Source organism: Fistularia commersonii, chromosome 13 (genome assembly GCF_037954325.1).
Source record: "Fistularia commersonii isolate RoL2024-O1a breed Wild chromosome 13, RoL_Fcom_v1.0, whole genome shotgun sequence".
In the NCBI taxonomy this organism is placed as follows: Eukaryota; Metazoa; Chordata; class Actinopteri; order Syngnathiformes; family Fistulariidae; genus Fistularia; species Fistularia commersonii.
Window position 1 is genome coordinate 13,737,834 of NC_141296.1, and position 19,892 is coordinate 13,757,725.

The 19,892-nt window shown below is 46.4% G+C and overlaps 2 protein-coding genes across 2 annotated transcripts; one reads left to right on the forward strand and one right to left on the reverse strand.

Moving 5' to 3' along the window:
- The first annotated feature begins 2,097 nt into the window (after window positions 1-2,097).
- On the forward strand, window positions 2,098-12,245 carry fgf2 (fibroblast growth factor 2). Its single transcript, XM_086158223.1, has 3 exons — window positions 2,098-2,798; window positions 6,527-6,630; window positions 8,231-12,245. The coding sequence occupies exons 1-3, from the start codon at window positions 2,396-2,398 to the stop codon at window positions 8,414-8,416; spliced, it is 693 nt and encodes a 230-aa protein (XP_086014349.1). The 5' UTR covers window positions 2,098-2,395; the 3' UTR covers window positions 8,417-12,245.
- nudt6 (nudix (nucleoside diphosphate linked moiety X)-type motif 6) lies at window positions 10,466-19,838 on the reverse strand. The gene is made up of 5 exons (XM_086158221.1): window positions 19,554-19,838; window positions 18,351-18,554; window positions 13,482-13,537; window positions 11,562-11,616; window positions 10,466-11,038 (listed from the first exon to the last, which is right to left on the reverse strand). The coding sequence occupies exons 1-5, from the start codon at window positions 19,780-19,782 to the stop codon at window positions 10,656-10,658; spliced, it is 927 nt and encodes a 308-aa protein (XP_086014347.1). The 5' UTR covers window positions 19,783-19,838; the 3' UTR covers window positions 10,466-10,655.
- Between the last annotated feature and the right edge of the window lie 54 nt (window positions 19,839-19,892).

Genomic DNA, 19,892 nt, shown 5'->3' on the forward strand with positions numbered 1-19,892 from the left:
AGCACTTAAAAAAAGTGTTTGATTTAAGTGTTCCAACATGAAAGTTGGGTCTATTATCGTTTGAATTTTTTGAATGGGCCCAGCGTCTCAGGCTCCGTCAGCTCGTAAATGAATGTAAACACTGAACAGTTGTCCCTGGAAACCATATTTAGAAAGCGGCGTGAACGTACATAAAGCCAGGGAGCCCGGCTGTGAATCTTATTTATGTTTCCCAGGCCCTCTGTTTTGTTATTTAAAGTATTCATGCTCCTGGGTTTCATCTTAAATCAATACACTCTGATTGTCACGAGTACCTCAGAATCAGAACATATTTCACGCAACGAAAAGAAAACCGTCTTCGATCGCCAGATATTCTAAAATCATTGAGATACATTACTAGCAAACGAAATGTCCTCGATAAATACTTGATTACTAACCAAAGCTTTCTGATGTAGCTTCAAATACAAAGACCCATGTCGCAATTCTGTTGAGGGGGTGACCTAAAAATAATGTTCAAACTTCATTAAGCTGTTGGGGTTTCAAATAACTTAAAACGGGTTTCTGGGAAACCTCGGCATGTATTAGTTCTTCAAGTGTTTGTATTGGCATAAGTGTGTTTGGAGAAGCTGAGAGCGGTTAGACTTCCTGGGAGTCTCTGCTCTGCGCGGGGTGACCTCTGACCTCTGACCTCTGACCTCTCCTCACCAGGCTCTCACCAACTGTTCTGGATCCTCCCCCAGCTGTCACTGGGTGTCATCGGACCGGTAGCCCTTCCATCACAGGGCCACATATATAGGACTGTCTCAGAAAATTAGAATATTGTGATAAAGTTCTTTATCTTCTGTAATGCAATTACCAAAACAAAAATGTCATACATTCTGGGTTCATTACGAATCAACTGATGTATTGCAAGCCTTTTATTATTTTAATATTGCTGATTATGGCTTACATCTTAAGAAAACTCAAAAATCCTATCTCAAAATATTAGAATATCGTGAGAAAGTAATTTTTGTTTTTTTTAATCGCATTACAGAAGTTAAAGAACTTTATCACAATATTCGAATTTTCTGAGACAGTCCTGTAGAGAAATACGACCGTTCGCCCTCTCATTTTCACGTCAGACCCTCTCATTCACACATTTGTAACCTACTGCGTGTTTTCGGATCGTGGGTGGAAAACCCACGCTCATGTAAACTCCACTCTTTGGAATTGAACCAGCAACTTTCTTACCGTGAGGCGAAAGCGCCACCATTGTTGGACGGTAAATGTTTGGTTCCACAAAAGCTTAGTTGAAAATTAGATGACCAATCAAATTCGATGTGGAAGTTGGCCGATTGTGCTGTCAACCAAAATCCAACGTACCTCAAATACCCTTAATATTCTTATCGAGTTATTGAAGTTTACATTTTGCTGTATTGTTGTGTTCATATTTTGTTGGTTCTAATACATAAAGTTTTTATCGATATTCCATTTGTACACCTAAATGATGGGCTGTGACTGTCAGTGTTGACACACGCACACACACACACATTTTAAAAAGGCTTGCCCGAACCCTCCTATTAATTTTTTTTTTTTGTTTCCATGAGCCACTCCCGCTTGTCTGAAACTGTCAATATTTGATTTTATATGTTATTTGTGCCCAGACTGTTTTTCCTCAATGGAAATGCATCCCAGAACCTCCCCGAAAATCGCCAGTGTTTGTTACTCCTGAACAAGACACTCGATGTTTCAGTGATTTCTGTCGTGATGTCTGTCAAATTCTCAGATGTGGTTACCTTTGCCGAGAATCCCCGACCAGCGAGCGGCAAATGGCCGGCCGGCCTTGCCGGACCGAAAATTGAAGATCCTTCACTCTGCCGAGAAAGCGGAGAATGGCAATTTCAAGCCACTCCTGCGTTTAAATCTTAAATTTCCACTTCACGCTGTTATTTTTTCCCCAACTCCTTTTCAGCATCTCGCTCGTCGTGGCGCCAGAAAAGCACATGAAAACACTCCCGGTGCTCACATGGCCGCCACAGCTCCGGTCTTGGCGCTGCAAAGGGTCCAGGGAGCCCCTTCCTCCTCCTCCTCCTCCTCCTCCTCCTCTTTTCTTTACTTCCCCCCGGCCGGTCGGTCGGTAGGACCAAATCGGCGAGCGTTAGTGGGCGTGAGCATTTGTGTGTGTGTGTGAGTGTGTGTATTGGTGCTTCCAGGGCGCATGCGAACTGAGGCCCGAGAGGGAAAGCCCTTCCACACAAGACCCGAAACCAGCTGCCTTCATTTAAACACACTGGTGCAAGAACAGCGGAGTAAAAGGGGAACCCATGTGCATCCACCGACCCTCCCCCCCCTCCCCGAGAAGTACCCTCCGAACTCCAGCTACCCGGTGAGGAAAGCGCAAGACTTTTCCTGTCGGGAAGGGAGGCTCATCTGATCCATGAGACGCTCCGCTTCAGATCCCGCCGGAGCCAAAGGGGCACCAGCCACCCTGAAAGGAGGCTCTTTGAGGAACGCGACCTCTGAGGTGAAGCAGAGCGAGATTCGCCCGAGCGGAGGAGGGGAGGCGGGAACGGTCGTGGGAGGTGGGAGGCCCCGACGGGGCTCCTGCGCCGCTCCAGAAGGAGACGAAACAGTTGCCGGGAAGCGGGGGAGACGGCAGGAGATGGCCACGGGAGGAATCACCACACTTCCCCCCACGCCTGAAGACGGCGGGAGCGGCGGCTTCCCCCCCGGGAACTTTAAGGACCCCAAAAGGCTGTACTGTAAAAACGGGGGCTTCTTCCTGAGGATAAAGTCCGACGGGGGAGTGGACGGAATCCGTGAGAAGAGCGATCCTCATAGTAGGTCTTGTGTTCCTCACTTTTCTTCCCTAGAAAGGAGCTCAGGCAAGCTGATTTATTTTCCTTTTTTTTTTTTTTTTTTTTTTCAATGCAACATGGAGGGAAAAATCCCGGATCCCTCCGAGTGCAGATTGCTTTTTCGGCCACCTCTCCTCATAAACGTCCCAATCGGCTTTATGGAAATTTTAACGGCTGTGTTTTAAAAAAGTTTTTTTTTTTTTTCTCCCAGGTACCTTTTATCAATAAGACTTTGTGCCTGAAGTATTTGGTGAACGCAGCTGATGTCACATGGGGGGGGAGGGATCGCACAACATGGACGAAAAGCCAGTGCCAGGGAATTCCTGGGGTCCCGTCAATCCACAGTCATTACATTTTACATATTTGAAGAATTACATTTTAATACTTTGAGGTGTTTTCAATGAATTGATCATTTCAGCTTTTGAAGCGTTTTAACCGTGCGCAACAGTTTAGATGCGTTAAAACTTCCTCGTAACTTGTGTAGTTACATTGTTATCGCTATAATTTATTCCATGGCGATGCTTGTAAATGTTAGACATCGGCCATTTCAACGGGTCCCCTGCCAACGGGGTCACAATCCCCTTTTTCTTTCTGGCGCTACATTTATTTCTGCGAGAAGCCTTATAGATAAGATAAGATAAGATAAGAACAACTTTATTTATTCCGAAGGAAATTGCTGTGCCAGAGTTTCAAGCAAAAACATAACAATAATAGATAATAGTAGGAAGGAGGGAGAGTAAGAAAATTGTCAAGGTTAAGGCTATCGAGTGTTTTAAGGTCTTAAGTACAAAGATTTGAAGATTCCCTGCGGCTGAGGGAAGAGGAAATAGTGTCACGTGTCTCATTTGGGTCGTGACCTCGGACACCTGGGTCAACCGCTGACTCTGAATTGTCATAAAGCTACTTCTGATAACGCGTCGACTCAAAACGCCGTTGCTCGCTTATTCCAGCAAGGCGCTCTGTTGTTTGGGATTTCGCCACCGCGACGGCAGATCCCGTCCCCTCGCCGCTTTCGGTGCAGATGGCGAGATGTTACAGCGGCTGACCGTAACGGGCCGCACAAGAGGAGACGCGGGTCGCTCTCCGTGGCGTGTCCTCAGATGACCTTCCCCAGGAAATAGTCCGAAAGGTCCCGAGTGACATTTCAAGCAGGTGCGCCCAAACAAATAAACAGTTTTAATCCAGTTTGACGTGCGGAAGCGGCTTTATTCAACATAATTCACCCCTGTCTGGCGTGTTTGTCAGTAACCGTAGAAATCACCCCCGCCGAGTGAGACGCATCTTAAAATACGGACGACTCAACTCGCATGGAAAGGCGGTGATGAATTATTTTTATTTCGTTTTTTTTTTTTCCCCCCATCTGTTTTCCACAGTTTGACATTACAGGTGGGGATGAAATCCCACACCAGCTGAAAGACAATCCATTTTCCAGAGGTTTATTTATTTGCGGTTTCGTTTTGTTTTCCTTGTGACCGTTCAAGAGAACTGGAAGTGTAACGGTTTCCAGCGCAGGACGCTGCACCCCTTCTTCCTCCGCCGCCGTCTCCACCTGCACCCTCCCGCTCCCAACAACCACCTGCGGAGCTGACTAGTGCCATCACGCGTCCACTATGTTACTCAATAACATAACAGGAGAACCTTAACCCTCATATTAGGTTAAGGGTCAATTCGACCCATTGGTTCAATGGGTGAAATGGGTCAAATTGACCCTTAACATAATATGAGGGTTAAATACAACGCTGGAAGTATCACACGGGTGCGCGGCGATTCAATTTTTGTCTGCACGTTTAAGTGTCCTTGATTAAGACACCGGTCCCCGGTTGCCGCCATTGGCTGAAGCGCAAGGTATGACAGCGCCGTATGAGTGGAGACCAATTAAAAACAGCGATTCAAATATTTGTGTCGACTTGGGTGGAGAACAAATTTTTTTCCTTGCCCGAGGGGGCCGACGTCTGGAGCTCCGGAGCTTTGTCGCACGGTCAGAAAACAAGAATTATGATTAATCGTTTTTACTTTTTTAGATGCATCATGGTTTAATATCCTTAATGCGGCCCGGGCCGAGCTTCATCAATGGCTCTTTTGTAAAGGTCACGTCGGTGCTGCCAAGCGTCGGGACGACAAACCTGCCAGTTAGAAATGTTACGCAATGTACCTGAGGAGCCTCACGTGGCGTCCCATCGATTGGATTCTTTTCCGTCTTCGGTTTCTTCGGCTCCTCGGGCGAACTCTCTCGCATTATCGATCCCCGAGAGCCATTACGGACGTGAGGAAAGCTTTGAGATCTTGGTTTATTCCAAGCAGAACAGGGTGAACACATCTTTGATCTGTGACATAAATCATCCGGGGAGTTGCTGCTAACTGCAAACAGATGTGTTCAAATCATCCATAGAAATTAATTCTGGATGTTTATCAAAGTGGCCCTTGCTAGGCCTCATCATTCCGCTTTCCCTGTTTGACATCGCGTATGTTCGTCGGAGCCGAACAGCGTTGCCTCGACGCGGAAAAAAAACACGCGGAAAGAGAAGGATTTTGATTTTGACCATGTGGAGGTTGCCTTCGAGCTGGCGGGAAGGTACCCAGAACAGATTTGCTATCATGCCGGAGAATGTTTTGGAAGCGGTTCGGGCGGGTTAGCGAGCGGCGCCTTCCTCCCCCTTGGCTGCGAGAGAAAACCCTTCTCAAGCAATGAGGCGTTAAATCCAGGGGAAAAATAACAGGGAGAAATGAAAACAGGGACGAAACGGTAGAAATGCGGTGAGAAATATTGAACTTTTCATTGGAGTTATTGTCAATTTTTCTTTTTTTTTAAAGATTTGATTTATTAAGTGCCTCAGCCATGATAGTCATTGCACCTTTTGTATGTTTATATTCACATCTATATTGACTTATAGCTTTATTTTTATCTGAGTTTTTATTCAGAATGCCCGATATCACCGTTTCGTCCGTCTCGTTTTAACACCTCACACTTAAACATTAGCAAGTTTTCCTTCCCGATAACTCATTTTTTTGTCCTTGCCTGTTATTCACCAATTAACACATCACTCAAACGCACGCTTCACACGTGCGCTTTACATCGCCAGGGTTGTTAAGCAACACATCCACTAGAGGGCAGTGCAAAGCTCTGTTTTAGACAATAACGATAACGGTGACAGTGGAGGAACCGCTGATAATGTACATTTTAACAAAGACAGAAAAAGGGGCAGCACGGTAGACACTTCTTTGTAGAAAACCGCCATTTTCTGTTGTCCTCTTGTTGGTCCCACTTGAAAATACTGCGAAACACCGACACTACCACACATTAGCAGACTCCCCGAAAACTCAAAGAATGAGGCGCTAAATGAACACAGAAGACGGACAGAAGGCTCTGTCTGCACGCGAATTAAAAGTTAATTATGAATGAGCCTTGAGAAGATGAGGACGACCTCGAGGTCACCGACCTTTTTCTGCCGCACGTCATTTCACGCAACGTATAAACACTTAGGGTTGAACAAGGGTGCCTTGCAGCGTCAGTAAATAATCCGATCCTGGCCTCTTCCGCGCGGAGGCCACTTGATTGCCTGGCTTTGCGAAAATTCGAAGCAGGGATACAGACCCGTGGGTGTTTCGCCTCTGCTCTCCTTATACAGTGCAGATTCTTTCAATTTAAAAAAAAAAAAAAAAGAGCTTCCAAGAGGTAATAAAGATTTCTGTGTTTTGTCTTGTTTCCTCAGTAAAGCTTCAGCTCCAGGCAACCTCGGTCGGGGAGGTGGTCATCAAAGGGGTTTACGCGAACCGCTATCTGGCCATGAACAGAGACGGACGACTGTTTGGAGCGGTAAGTGAACCGGGCCATCCGTCTTCATCGTACATCCGCCTGAACAAATACATAAAAGAAAACGGCCGCGTCACGCCACGTCTGTCGGCCCGGTTCGTTTCACGTCCGACAAGTTAAGCCGTGTCAAACATGCCGGCTTGAGTCGATGAGAAACAAGCGGCGACGTCCCAACGGCAGAGGTGTCAGATGTCAAGATGAACGGGAAAGCTGACACGACGTGAGGGGAAAGTATTTTGCCATCTGACACCGGAGTTTGTTTAGCCAATAATAATCTTTTGCAGCCAAAAGTACAGATATTCTTAAGTATCCGTAACGTTCTCCGAATGTTGTTTACATCGATACCCCACGCGAAGACATTGCAACGCCACCAAACATGGCGTCTATGGGTTGTTTATAAACCGACACCCTTTTACGAGCTGTTAAAATGGAAAACAGAAACGTTTGCAAATGGGCTCCGTCTCCGTGTAGTTGGGAGAAATGCGCACGCTAAGAGGTTGCAGTCAATGGCTGTTCACCAGTGGAGTTCACCTTGCTTTTTGTTTAAGTCGAAGCAACAATTCCACCTCGCCATCGGTCCGTACGAATCCTCAGTTTCTCGCCGTTGTTGTTGTTGTTGTTGTGCCAAAACAGGAAGCGTCATCACAGATTTAACCCACCAACTCCCGGCCTGGCATCTGTACGACAGCATTTCTGCTGTTTTCTAAAGTCTAACGGTCACGGAGATAGTTTCCAAAACACTGGCGTTTGAACGTTCAAAAAACGGCGACTGAAAACCCAAATGGAACTGTGCTTTTAATGCCGATACAAACCCGATCGGATTCTTCGGAACGGAACGACCCGATCGTGCGGCGACGGGTCGTGTGGTTGTTTTTCTTCCACGCCAAGCGAGCGGCGACAGATGCGATCTCTGGAGGCAAAGAACGCTTAACCAGCTGTTCTTTTTTCCTTACTGGTAATTTGAAATCCAGTGTTGACCCACCGATGTGGATGCTTGTCTTGGCAATGCGTTTTGACAACATTTAACTTTTTTTTTTTCCCCCAAAATGTAACACCTAGGATGAAATAGTCCGTTTGAAAGTATAGTAATGTAAGGGATAAAAATCTGATAAATATGGTTGGTAGATTTTGGTTTTGGATCATTTCATTTGGATTGTTGACTTGGTTTGCGTCATCTGAAGCTGACGAACTGGAGGCAGAGCAGGGAGTCGAGTCAGTCGGTCAAATACAGTGTGACTGAGAGAAATAGGATGGCTTTTTAATTCTTTTAAGCCGATTGTGGGTTAATTAATAATCTGGCGTACAATATTAGCCATAGGATGCAATATCCGTATTGAATTTGCTCAGGAATAATACACAGGAATTCCGAATGTTCCTGCTTGTGGATGGATTGTCCTTCATTGGCGTTCATTCCTGTGGGAATTTACGGTGTGTTTTTTGTCACCGTGGTTACAAAAAAGACAAACGTCAGTCCCGGCCTGTCCCGATCGAGACCTCATCTACATCCGATCTCTCCGTTCTTGCGCGTCACCACCTGCCGACACAGCGATTTCATCCTCGCCGCTTCCTAGATGTCGATAGTAATGATGCGATTCCTCCTCAGAGACGAGCGACGGATGAATGTTACTTCCTGGAGCGGCTTGAAGGCAACAACTACAACACCTACCGCTCCAGGAAGTACCCCAACATGTACGTGGCGCTGAAGCGGACCGGCCAGTTCAAGCCCGGGACCAAAACCGGGCCGGGACAGAAGGCCATTCTCTTCCTCCCGATGTCCGCCAAGTCCTAATCTGGAGGAGGAAGGTACGGAAAGACGATGATGTGACGGCAAGTCCAACCCCCTCACTCCCCCGTTCCCCCCCGATCGGCATCGGCCAAAGTAGCTGTGACGCTTTCCCACTCCTTCTTCGCAAATTTTTGTTTCGCTGTTCAAAAGGAGCCTTCTCTTTATTTCTCCCAAGCAGGGGTTTGCATCCAAGACCCTGTAAAAACCTGCCTTCCGAAACCCTCCCTGCCTCCCAAACCGCTTGCAAAATCTCAAGCTTTCCAGCTACCTGGTAACCACAGGCCTGCAATTCACAACCTTGTAACAAGCAGTTTATATTCAACCATCGAAAATGTGAGGGATTTTTGTTATTAAAAGGTCAGGATTCAGAAAGTGCTTTCACTTTTTTTTTTTTTTTTTTTTTTCGAGTGATTGTCAGGAGCAATTTGAAAACATTTAGAATTCAATAATTACAACACTCCTTACTGGAATTGATAATCACTTTTAATGGTTACATTACATTTCCTGAGCTTTCCTTTTTTTTCTTTTTTTTTTTTTTCTTTTACGTACTCGAGCGTAGAGATAAGCGCGCCAAGTCCCGAGGCGTTTATCGCCGGGTCGGAGGTCACATCCAGCTCCTTCTGGATATCTCCCGTTATTTGTAAGCCGCGGTCGGGCGACCCTGCTGGCGGCCGCGGCTGCTGTCCGACACCGAGATGGGGGAACCGCCGCCTCCTCAGGCCCCAAATCACCGGGACGCAGACGCTCTGGATCCCTGTGATTCAAACCATGACGCTCAAGTTTCCCCTCTCGTGTCAGAGTTTGGATCCGTGCTCGCATCACTACATGACTAAGCTGTTAAAACACCATTCGGCTCCGGGAGCAGTTTTTTCTTCGTGGACACGACGAGACGGCCTCCCGGACGTCATCGCGTTTTACGATCCGTGGACACGACGTCCACGAGGTCACACCGGACGTTTAACGGTCGGGAAAACATCGCTGTCCTGTTTATGGTCACCGCCCGCTTAAGGTGAAGTGATCTTTGTGGCCGTGGTTACGGTATTGTCGGGGATTTTTAACCCTAGCTTGAGTGAGCGTAGTAGAAACGGCACTTGATTGACACGTCAGGTGACAGGTGGCTTCCCCAAACCGCATGACCCGAATTCTGTTAAATTAACGTCAGCGAACGACACCGCTTCCTGTCATAACATTCGTGCGGTTTCGTGGTTTCATGCCGGCTTATGGTTGGCGTGTCGGGGATTTCGTGTAAAACCAATTGCGCGTTTTCTTTTTAGCAAATAATCCGCGCCGCCACTTTTGGGGCAGGTTAATGGACAGGAAGTCACCAGAAAATGTGTTGGCGGTTTAGTTCCCGTGCGACGCAGATGCACTAAAACCCGATTGAATGACATTTTCTGTCTGTATAGTGACATCACTGCGTTAGCCGCTAACAGCTAAGCAGCGGCACTCGCGTCCCTTGCTTATTTTTAGCCAACGCCGGCGTCTATAGAAGGGTTAATTAAACACGTATTTAAATAAATGCCACAAGCCGGTGTCTCATTTCTCTCCATTTCCCGTCCGACTGTGTCATCGCTGTTGACACGAGCGCGGTGGATACAAACACTCGGGCGAGCAGGGAGCCGGAGGCGAGACGGCGATGCCGCTCGCACACAAACAAACCCGCCGAGGCCTTTCCGGGCCATGTCCCGACGGTGACGTGCGGAATTTCCACAAATAATGTCTACACCGACGAGCGCCGTTTTTCCAACACCTCCACCTGGGGGTGGTGTTGGGGGGCCGGCCGATAAAGATCCCACATGACTCCAAACGCATTTTCATCTCCGTCTTAATTACCTTTTTAAAGTGTCGTCGGATCGTCGACTGCTGAAAATCGGGGAATGAAGGCGGAAGGGATTTGAATGTATTTATCACATCTGCTACCTTTTGGCTGCGCATCCAATCCTGACACTTGAGTGATCCCGGCGGGGTTTGGGGAGCCAGCTGGGGTTGAGGATATAAATAAGACTACCTGACGGTTCATCTGTTCCCAGATATATCTGAATAGCACCCTTGTTTTAGTTTCTTCTTTTTTTTTTTTTTTTTTTTTGTTCAGTCCCGTTTGCTGTCACCTGGCAGGTGTGAGGTTACGAAAATGTAATAACCAGTTTGCACATCACTAATAGTATTTCTTCAACAGTAGAAGTAAATTCAAGTCACACGCTTAAGGTACCAGCAGTACGGAAAAGCTAGCGGCTCACGCTCCTTAACGTCCTGGAGATGGCGGAATCTGCCGGTGATACAGCTGGTAAAACATCCCAGAATAGACAGCGGGCAGCTCCTCCATGGTCAGGTCTATGCTGTCGAAGCCGAGCTCCAGCCCGCGAAGCAGCAGCCGGGCCACGCGAGAGGTGATGGGCGTGGTGTGCTCGGTCCCGGCCAGCTCGGCCAGGTCCAGCCACTCGCAGCGCAGGCACTCGCGAGTGCAGAAGTTGATGTCGTAGCTGAGCGGGCCGAGGCGGCAGATGATGTACATGTCGGACATGCCGAAGGCGCCGGGGTGGTTGTGCTGCTGACGGATGCTGAGCAAGGATCGGAATTCCGAACGGACGCCGGTTTCCTCAAAGACTTCGCGGACCGCCGTGACTCCTGGGAAACAGTTCGTTGGAACAATTCATTCACAACAGGAGGAAATGATTTTATAAAAAAAAAAAACAAAAAAACAAAAAAAAAAAAACACTCGTGCTGCTTTTCGTGGTTTGGTCTAGGTTGTGTTTCATTGATTCAGTCTTTTTTATTATTATTATTATTATTGTTATTATTATTTTTGTCACGTAACCTTTTTCACTTTTTGCCGATTTACACACAGCGTGAATTGTCAATGAGCAGTAGACGACTTCTTCCTTATTCCAGCCCTTATGATTTTTATATTTTGTTGTAATGATAGCTTAATATATTTAGTGTTGTTTCCTATTTTTTAATATATATTTTTATCCAGTTGCTAACAGTCACCCCGCCAATCCTGACTTTGGGAACTCCCGATATATTTACTATTAAAGCTGCTTTTACAAGTGTTAAAACTTTGGATTTCCGGAGGAATGAATATTAACGGGCTGTTGAATGAATGTACGTGCGTCGTCTGCTAACGTTGTTCCACTGGCGCGACACTCACCGATGTTTTCCCCCGGATCGGACAAACCCCCGGGGAACTTCCAGGCGTTCTTCGTCTGCAGTTTTGAAGAGCCGGGGTCGGTGGGGAGGTGAAAAAAAAAAGAAAAAAAACAAAAAGGTCAAAGGTCAGTCGGGAGAAAGCGCTCCATATACGAAACTGCGGCGGATTGGAAACACACGCGGACACGAACTGAGCATCATGGCAGTTTCAGCTTGAATCACGAGGGAAAGCAGTTTCACAATATTGCTTCTTCATCGAACCTGATGTCTTGCAAAAATAAATAGATAAACGGATAAGACCTTATTCTCTTTGCGAGGGGTGAGGATGAGGAGCGGCTGGACGCGTTCGCTTTCGGCCTCGTATATCCATCGGCCTGCCTTTCAGTTTCACCACTTGTTTCTAATATTTAATAACAGTATGCTGCTGGTTAAATTATAATGTCTGTGAGTGTGTGTGTGTGTGTGTGTATTTGTATGTACATATATATATTTTTGTAGTTAATGTTGTATGCAGTGCTTGTTAAGTAAAAACGTCCAGCGTTTTGTAGATCTTCCGGAGGAGAGGAAGACGAGTGCACTACCACATTTATGTTCATTGACTTTATTGAAATGAAATGTATTATTTTTTTGGAGACCAGGTGTGCTGTAGAAACAAAAATAAAAAAAAAAGTTTTTATGTAATGAATCCCTGACTTGTTTGTTTTCTTTTTAAAAAAAAAAAAAAAAAAAGGCATCCAGTTGAATCCTATAATAACGTGCCATGTTGCGTAGAGATCAGCGGCTTATTGTTGTCACGGTTACATGTGATCTCGCTGTGACTCGAACCCGGTGCTCCGTTAGAGGATTCCTTTTCTGAGGAATCGCTTTTTCGGGTCGCCCCAAACCCTTTGACCCCCTCCGACTCCTTCCGCCTAACAGCTGGCCGCTTTGAGGGGGAGCTGCCTCCGTCTCCGTCCGTCTGTTACAGAGGGCCGGACTCATTTCCAGTAAACTGCTTGATAAGCAGGAGGGGAAGGAGGAGATAACAATCTATGACAAAACCGTTTCTGGAAAAAGAAAAACAACAACCCTGAGATGGGCAGCTGTGATTTGTCCTTCCCGTTTCCAAATCGGCTACTTAGAGCAAAGTGTTTCATAAGTGACCTGTGTACGGTTTCCATGTGTTGCCTCAGCTTTCGCTGTAAATTGAGTTTGGAGGAGGCAAAGTTGTCAACGGTAACAAACGCTGTTGCCAAAAGCGTCCAAAATTTCAGAGATCCTGAATATCAGCTTGGGTGATGAGAAGGGGACACACCCAAATAATCTCAGCTAATAATCTCATGATCCAGATGTTGGGTGTTCTGCTACATGCGGGTCTTGACTGAGTGGGACCCTCTTTTAACATCTCCCACGTTTAGGGTCCTCCTGGAGGGCGGCGTGCGAATGGACGTGTAAATTTTGGTCGTTTTAGCGCTAAAAGCCCATTTTGGATCAGAACAACTTGCTTGGTTTGTTTATGTTTGCCGAGTCAAGCTGCAGATTTCCTCCGCCAGGTTTCAACAGGTAGAAAAACTCATTTCTGAGGCTCCTCAGAGGGGCCTTCATTCAGCGGCCGAGGGCAAAGTGGGCGGGCGGGTGTTTGTCTGAGGTCGACTGCGGTCCATCGAGACTCTTCCTCCTCCATCCAGAGGCCAGATATCGAAAAAAAAAAACCAACCAACCGGAGGTTTGTCAGGGCAGCGTGGAGGCGGGATGACTAAAGCCTCAGAACCAGTCATGAAAACCAAACCGGAACATTTGCCGGTTTGTTTTTTAATGAATGAATCACATCGCTGACGGACTCCGTAATCCGCTTCCCCTTTCATTTACGACGATACGACAAACCCCTACCGTCGCTCCGGAGTGATTTTCAGAGGGTAAAGAGACAGGAACGGAAAACTACCTTGTTCCTATCTTGGACCACCAGCACTTTCCCGTTGGGTTCGTCCACGACTGCGCCTGCAGGGGGGAGGAAGGACAATTAAACGTCGAGTAAAGTTGTGCCGTCCAATGAAAGCTGTGGTTGCAACCACGGCTTTCCGGAGGCATGTGGGCGGCAAATCCACGTTCTGCGGTTTGGAAGTCCTTCTTGTTCCGATATTCGCATTCCGCGAGTGCTGTGACCGCGAGATCCAGCAGGTGTAATCGTTTTTCCAGACCACGTTTGAAACGTCGCTTCCGTGGCTCAAAGAGCCGGATCGGTGACACACCCTTTTATCCCGCGGACGCCGTTTCGACTTCCCGCAGCCACCGAACCCACCCGATTAGACGGGGACCACACTCGGAGGACTCCGACGGCTCGTATTCTTTCATTATCACCGATTTTGGTTCCCGCACTTTGGATTCGCGGCGCTGACGCTTTTACCCCTTTGACCCCCCCCGATGGGGATGGATATTTTATTTTTTAATTTACCTCCACTTTCCAGATAAATACCGGGGGAATCGTAATGACGTTACATTACATTGCGGTCACTTGGCAGGCGCCTTTAGCCAAAGCGACTTACAAAAAGTGATGCAACATCTGCGCTTTTCCAGAGTTCGATTGAAACCCGGGGGTGAGTCAGCGTCACTTCTGCACGGTGCCGACATCCCACTCAGCGCGCTGAAATTTTCATGCCCTTTGTTTTTCATGCCGGTCCATGACTAGGAGAGGCGGCTATGCACCGCCGCCGACAGCTCCGGACGGCGACTGGGGGAAAAGAAGCCGGTTTCTTTTCCAGTGGCTGCTCTGACCGACTGGGATGGGCCTCCTCGGATGAATGTCACAGATGTGTTAAGAGGGATCGGTCGCCTTGGACTTGGACCTCCAAGTGGAAATTGATGTCATGTGCGATTCTGATGCCATATGGCTCCCCGTGGGAGGAGGCCCTCTCGCTACTAAGGGAGGCTATGATTATGTTCTTCTTGTGTCCAGGAAACTAACTGCTCATAAGGACCGGGGAAGAAAAAATTGAAAATAAAAAAAATAAAAATAAAAAAAAAAGGACGAATGAGACTAAAAGTACGGCTTCTATTGTCAAATATTAGTCGAGTTTTATGGGGAACGGCGTCGATTGCGCCTCGAGGGCTGATGAGCTTCGAGGGTTCGTTGGCTTCGCTTGACCTTTCGGGTCAAAGGGCGCCACGGTTCACCCGGAACACTCCTCTTCCTTCAATCCATCCAAAGGATCATCGGCAAGAGCAGAATTTGAACGGCTGGTTTGAATGAACGTCAAAATACCTCGGGACAACAGAACCTCTGCACAAACTACATAGAAAGGTAATTATTACAAAATATAGTACAGTGACAGAGAACTACTCCACCTGACATCGAACACAGTCTGTGTTGTGTTCAGCTGTTTGTTTAGCTAGGAATCGATAGGTAATATCGTCTTACTATTGCCTTATAAGACACTTTTAACGTCATCATATGCTAATGTTGCTTCAATGAAAATCAAAAGCTGTTACGTAATTGATGAGACACTTGAAAACTGGTTAAGAGCATTGGACACTGAGTGTCACTAACTTGTTTATTTAGCATGCCGATTGTGTTGATAGAAAGTTAATTACTTAGCTATAAGCCGGGTCCTTATTGGGTGATTTCTTCATGATTGGCTGATTTTTATGTAAGTGGCCAATCACTGCCTCCCTAACAGTTATATTCATTGACTCGCTCTCGGTGACACGAGTTTACTCCCCGAGCGACGAGCCGGTGAGGCCAGCAGGTTCAATCGGCACCTGCTCCTTTTTTTCTGACGCACCTGGAAATTAGCATAAAGCTAAAACGCGCGTGATGAAGAAGAGGCTTTATCATCTGTGAGTTCCCGACGAACGTAATTTCCCACTAACTTTCTTCTATCAAAGAGGCGCTTTGAGTTAACATCTTTTTGATGAAAAATTCTGTCCTTCCAAAGACGGGTGGTTGGAAGCGCAAGGGACTTTTCACATTCTCGTCAAAGTCAGAGGATCGGCTACTTCTTTCACATTCCTCATCTTCGTTTCATCATTGTTTGTCAGGGGGGCTCAGAGGGGAGGGGGTTTAGGACGCGGTGGACATGTTCTGACATGCTTCTAGCGCTTTTCGATTTAAAACTCGAAAGGTACCGGGAAAACCCTGACCTCTGCTGGACAGTCAGAGGAAGTGACCTGCAGCTGGAGGACGATCGCCTGCTATGTGAGTGAAATGACGCACCCCATCAGGCATCGGCTTTGCTTACCCCTTTGTTTCCGATAGAGTAGTAATAATGGGGTCATATAAATAAATTAAAAAAAAAAATTAGATCAATAAATCACATTTTTTCCTCACGGAAGTGTCAAAACAATCCAAATGATAAGACGACACAAGTTGTCACTTTACAACCCAGCAGGTTTGAAACGATCGGATGGTAAATTTGAGCGGGTTCGTTTTTCTGAATCTCCTAAATTAACTGGAGATGACTTGAACGTCTGTGAGGAATTAACCCGGAATCGTCAGAAAATTCCCCGAAAGTCATGTCGGCTTTGCAGATCTCTGCTAGAGGGGGGACTTAAGAAACAGATTTAAGAAGAAAAAAAAGGACCGTCCCCTAAAAGTAATAGTAATTTATGGAATCGAGTATTTGGTTCCTCCCAGTGGCCTGTTTGTGAACTGTCTTTACGGAAGCCACGATTTCGTTTTCCCTCAGTTTCTTCACTGCGACTTGTGTATCTGTTTCCTGGATTTCCTTTTTTCAGGACAGTCACAGGATCTTATCAGGGCTGCCTTCCAGCCATGGGTTATTAGGAGTAATAATAAAATGAATTATACGCAGAGAGCGTTATGTCATACCTCAGGAGGATATCAGATGTAGATTCAGTTTCCACTCTTTAAGTTGATGTAACCTGATGTTAAAGATGAAATATGACCTGTGATGTAACTTGGATTGTGCTGGCGCCAAAGCTCCCGGGCCTTTTCTCATATTTAGATAAATTATAGATTATATATATTACGATTCTTATTTTCTTACCATAAATGCGGCGTTTGCAGTGATGCGGACTCTGAAGCTCTCAATTTACCGGCCGATCTACGTTCCCACCCTCACCTAAGGTCAAGAGCCGCGGGTAGCGACCGAAAAAAGGAGAGCGTGGATACGAGCGTCTGAAATGAGTTTTCCCCGCAGGGTGGATCATAAATGAAAGCAAGTGTTTTTCCAGGACAGACTGAGTTATCAGCGGAATATCGGAACCGACCACTGGCAAGCGGGCTAGTTATTGTAAGTGCTTCAGATGGACGATATGAGATATCACAATATTGTTTTCACGGACACCGCTTGCAGGAAAAAGCATCATCCAAATGATGGATGGATCGCTGGATGGATGGTAGATGATGGATCGATGTTAACCACATGATTACGGCCGAGAAAAAAAAAAAAAATCAATTAAAATAATTGACAGTTTTAATTCACTAACTTCATCTGCAGCCCCCACATTCACGGTCTCGGTGCATGATAGTGAAAGACTCTCATATGGGGACAATGGTTTTACTTTACTTCACTGTGTTATTGGTATTCTGAGCAATTGAAATACGTTTATTTTTACTAGAACCGGCCCCCGCAGCTAAGGGGGCCTCGACTGCATCTCGGGTGGTTTTGAGAAGAGATGGGTAGAACTAACAGCACAGTCTTGATGTCCTTGAACATGTACCTCCTTTATAGTGGCTGCTAATTTTCAGCTGAAATACACCTACGTATCAAACTGCAGGCATAAATAATCTTTGAATAGCACTGCTTAAACTGCTGAAGCTAAGGACTTTTTTTTAAATTCTGGTCCACTATCAGATTCAATGGAAATTCAGAAATATTGAGGAATATATTTGTTAGGGTATTAAATACCGTATTTTCCGCAGTATAAGGCGCACCTAAAAGCTTTTAATCTTCTCAAAAACTGACAGCGCACCTTATGACCCGGTGCGCCTTATATATGGATCAATATCGAGCCGCAAGAGGTCTCGCAACCACGGGAAGCAGCCGCCGATTCCATTTTCTCCCGTAGAAGAAGTAAAGCGCGGTGCATGCTGGGATAAATGACTGCGCGAAGCATGCATTTTCATTTCCATTTCTGTGTTTGTGTATGTGTGTGTGTGTGTTAAGACCCCAATGGAGATACCCTTACGACGCAGAGTTTAAACTCAAGGCTATCAGTCACACAGTAGAACACAGGAATAGAGCAGCAGCGAGAGAATTCAACATTAACGGATCAATGGTGCGGAAGTGGAGGAGGCCACAAGATGACCCGTGCCGAATAAAGAAGATTAAACAGAGTTTCTGAGGAAACAGAGCGAGATGGCTACAGTTAAAGGACAAACTCGCAAAATTAAAATCAATGAATTTAGAGGCGGTCCTTCTTGGTGCTTTTGTTTTATGAAAAGCTTTGAACTGTGACAAATGGAGTTGGAAATACATTGTTTTCAACAAAGGCGGCGCAAATACCGGTAAGGGCTACCGTTACGTACGGTTATGTATTGCAAATGCACTAGCTTCTTTTGGGAGTGAACAGAGTTGTCAGAACGTTGGTTTGTATTCTATTAATGAAGTTTGACTGACTTATATGACTGTTTTGTTGACATTCCCTTTAGCGCAGCTCCATTTAGTGGATGCATAACGCAACCCCAGCCACTGCTGTAGCTTCTATGCTATGCGCCTTATAATGAGGTGCGCCTTATAGAACAGAAAACACAGTACTTGGGATCCAAACCCCTGGAAACCTCTGACAGTAAATCTCAACAGGAAGGAACAGTTGACTTTGAAGCATGAAGTTAGAAATGGCAGACATCTACCTGCTACCCCAACCTGATGAGTTGCGAAAGGCGGCAGTCTGCTCTCTCCGTCCTCCAGCCACAGGGACAAGATGGCATGGTCCCCTCTGGCATGGTGGAAAGTGAAGCCGTGAGCGGAGGCGGCGGCGGCGCAACGGCTCAGTGCGATGGGGACTCGAAGCCACACGGCAACCTTCCCCTCCGCCTTCCAGCGGGCCAGAGAATCTTGTGGTGGCACAGATATCGCAACATTGGAGAAGATCAAAGTGGACAGAGCAAAAAGATGGAGACGAGATACGGGCTCTAATCTCATTTTGGCAGATGGAAAATCTCAAGATGACAAACAGCAGAGGCCAGTCGAGGCGAATCTACTCAAAAGTTTATAAGGGAAAAAAAAGGTACTTCTCGAGGAAAATCAGGGTTGAAGTACCTAACACATCGATTTGGCTGTAATTTATTATCATCACCAATTCAGCAAGCAAATCAAATATTCATCAAGTATCAAAAGGAGGTCATATTTATCCTGACATGGATAAAGTACACAAGTACTTAAGCAAAAGTAGAAATGTAGTAATTTTAAAATACTCCTCATATAAAGCTATCAAAAATGGGATCACGTTGTCTGTCAACATTATGCTGCATTGTTTAACTCAATCAAATGTTTTTCAAATGCATATTACACAAAGGTTTCATACAAACTGAATTAGAACAATATAGCACCAGCGGGAAAAGTGTTCAGTACCAAAGTGGTACTTGGTAATAACTTGTGTGTTTCATTGGGGTTTTTCATTTTTTTTGCACCGTTGTTAAAAAAAGCAAAGGGGAAATCCAAATAAAGCAACAGAATATGATTAAAAAATGTTTTTTTTTTAAATACTGCTTCAGCTTTACACCATCTGTGCACACAAACCCTGTACGGTCATTTCGTGCATCCCTGAAGATGCACAAAAACACATTTTGCAAAGTGGGTGTAAGTGCATCTCAGGCGGGGGTGACTGCAGGAACCAGTCCCATAGTATATTTTAAAAAGTACATTGTGATCTGGAACTGGATGTTCTAAAGAAACTAAAAAAAATAAAACAAACGTATAGGTGTGTTTGTGGATGGGTGTGAAGGTGCATTGATGCAGGAGCCCCGCGGGGAATCCGGGTTCCGAACCCCTGGCTCATCACGGGGTTAAAGGTGGACACCGGCAAGGACCGCCGTCCGGGGCCCGGAACTGACCTTTCAGCAGCCCGCCGAAGGCACCCTCGCTCAGGTCTCCCGGTAAGCCCGCCTCGTCCAGGTCGACCGTCACCCCGCCGAACCGGTCCACCTTCCCGGTCAACGCGCCGGCTCCTTTCACCTGATGCCGCTGCGAGAAGGCGCGGACAGCGACCCGTCTGGAGCAAAGTGGGCTCCAGCAGAACCTCCCGGTCCGGAGGACTTTGGAAACCAAAGCGGAGGCGGCCATTCTGGCTCCAGCACCGCCGGGGAGAGTGCGGTCCACACGGCGGACGACCTGGTTGCGTAAACGTCCGTCCAGGGTTGTGTAAATACCGTAATGCTTGGTGAATCGACGCA

Bases quoted from the DNA above. Each gene is read 5' to 3' on its own strand.
- nudt6 (XM_086158221.1), bottom strand. From the start codon at position 19,782: ATGGCCGCCTCCGCTTTGGTTTCCAAAGTCCTCCGGACCGGGAGGTTC. The intron at 13,538-18,350 runs GTAGATGTCTGC...TCCCCCCTGCAG, and splicing joins TCATCAGGTTGGGGTAGCAG to GCGCAGTCGTGGACGAACCC. The intron at 11,617-13,481 runs GTAGTTTTCCGT...TCAAAACTGCAG, and splicing joins TGGTCCAAGATAGGAACAAG to ACGAAGAACGCCTGGAAGTT.
- fgf2 (XM_086158223.1), top strand. From the start codon at position 2,396: ATGAGACGCTCCGCTTCAGATCCCGCCGGAGCCAAAGGGGCACCAGCC. The intron at 2,799-6,526 runs GTAGGTCTTGTG...TTGTTTCCTCAG, and splicing joins TGAGAAGAGCGATCCTCATA to TAAAGCTTCAGCTCCAGGCA. The intron at 6,631-8,230 runs GTAAGTGAACCG...ATTCCTCCTCAG, and splicing joins ACGGACGACTGTTTGGAGCG to AGACGAGCGACGGATGAATG.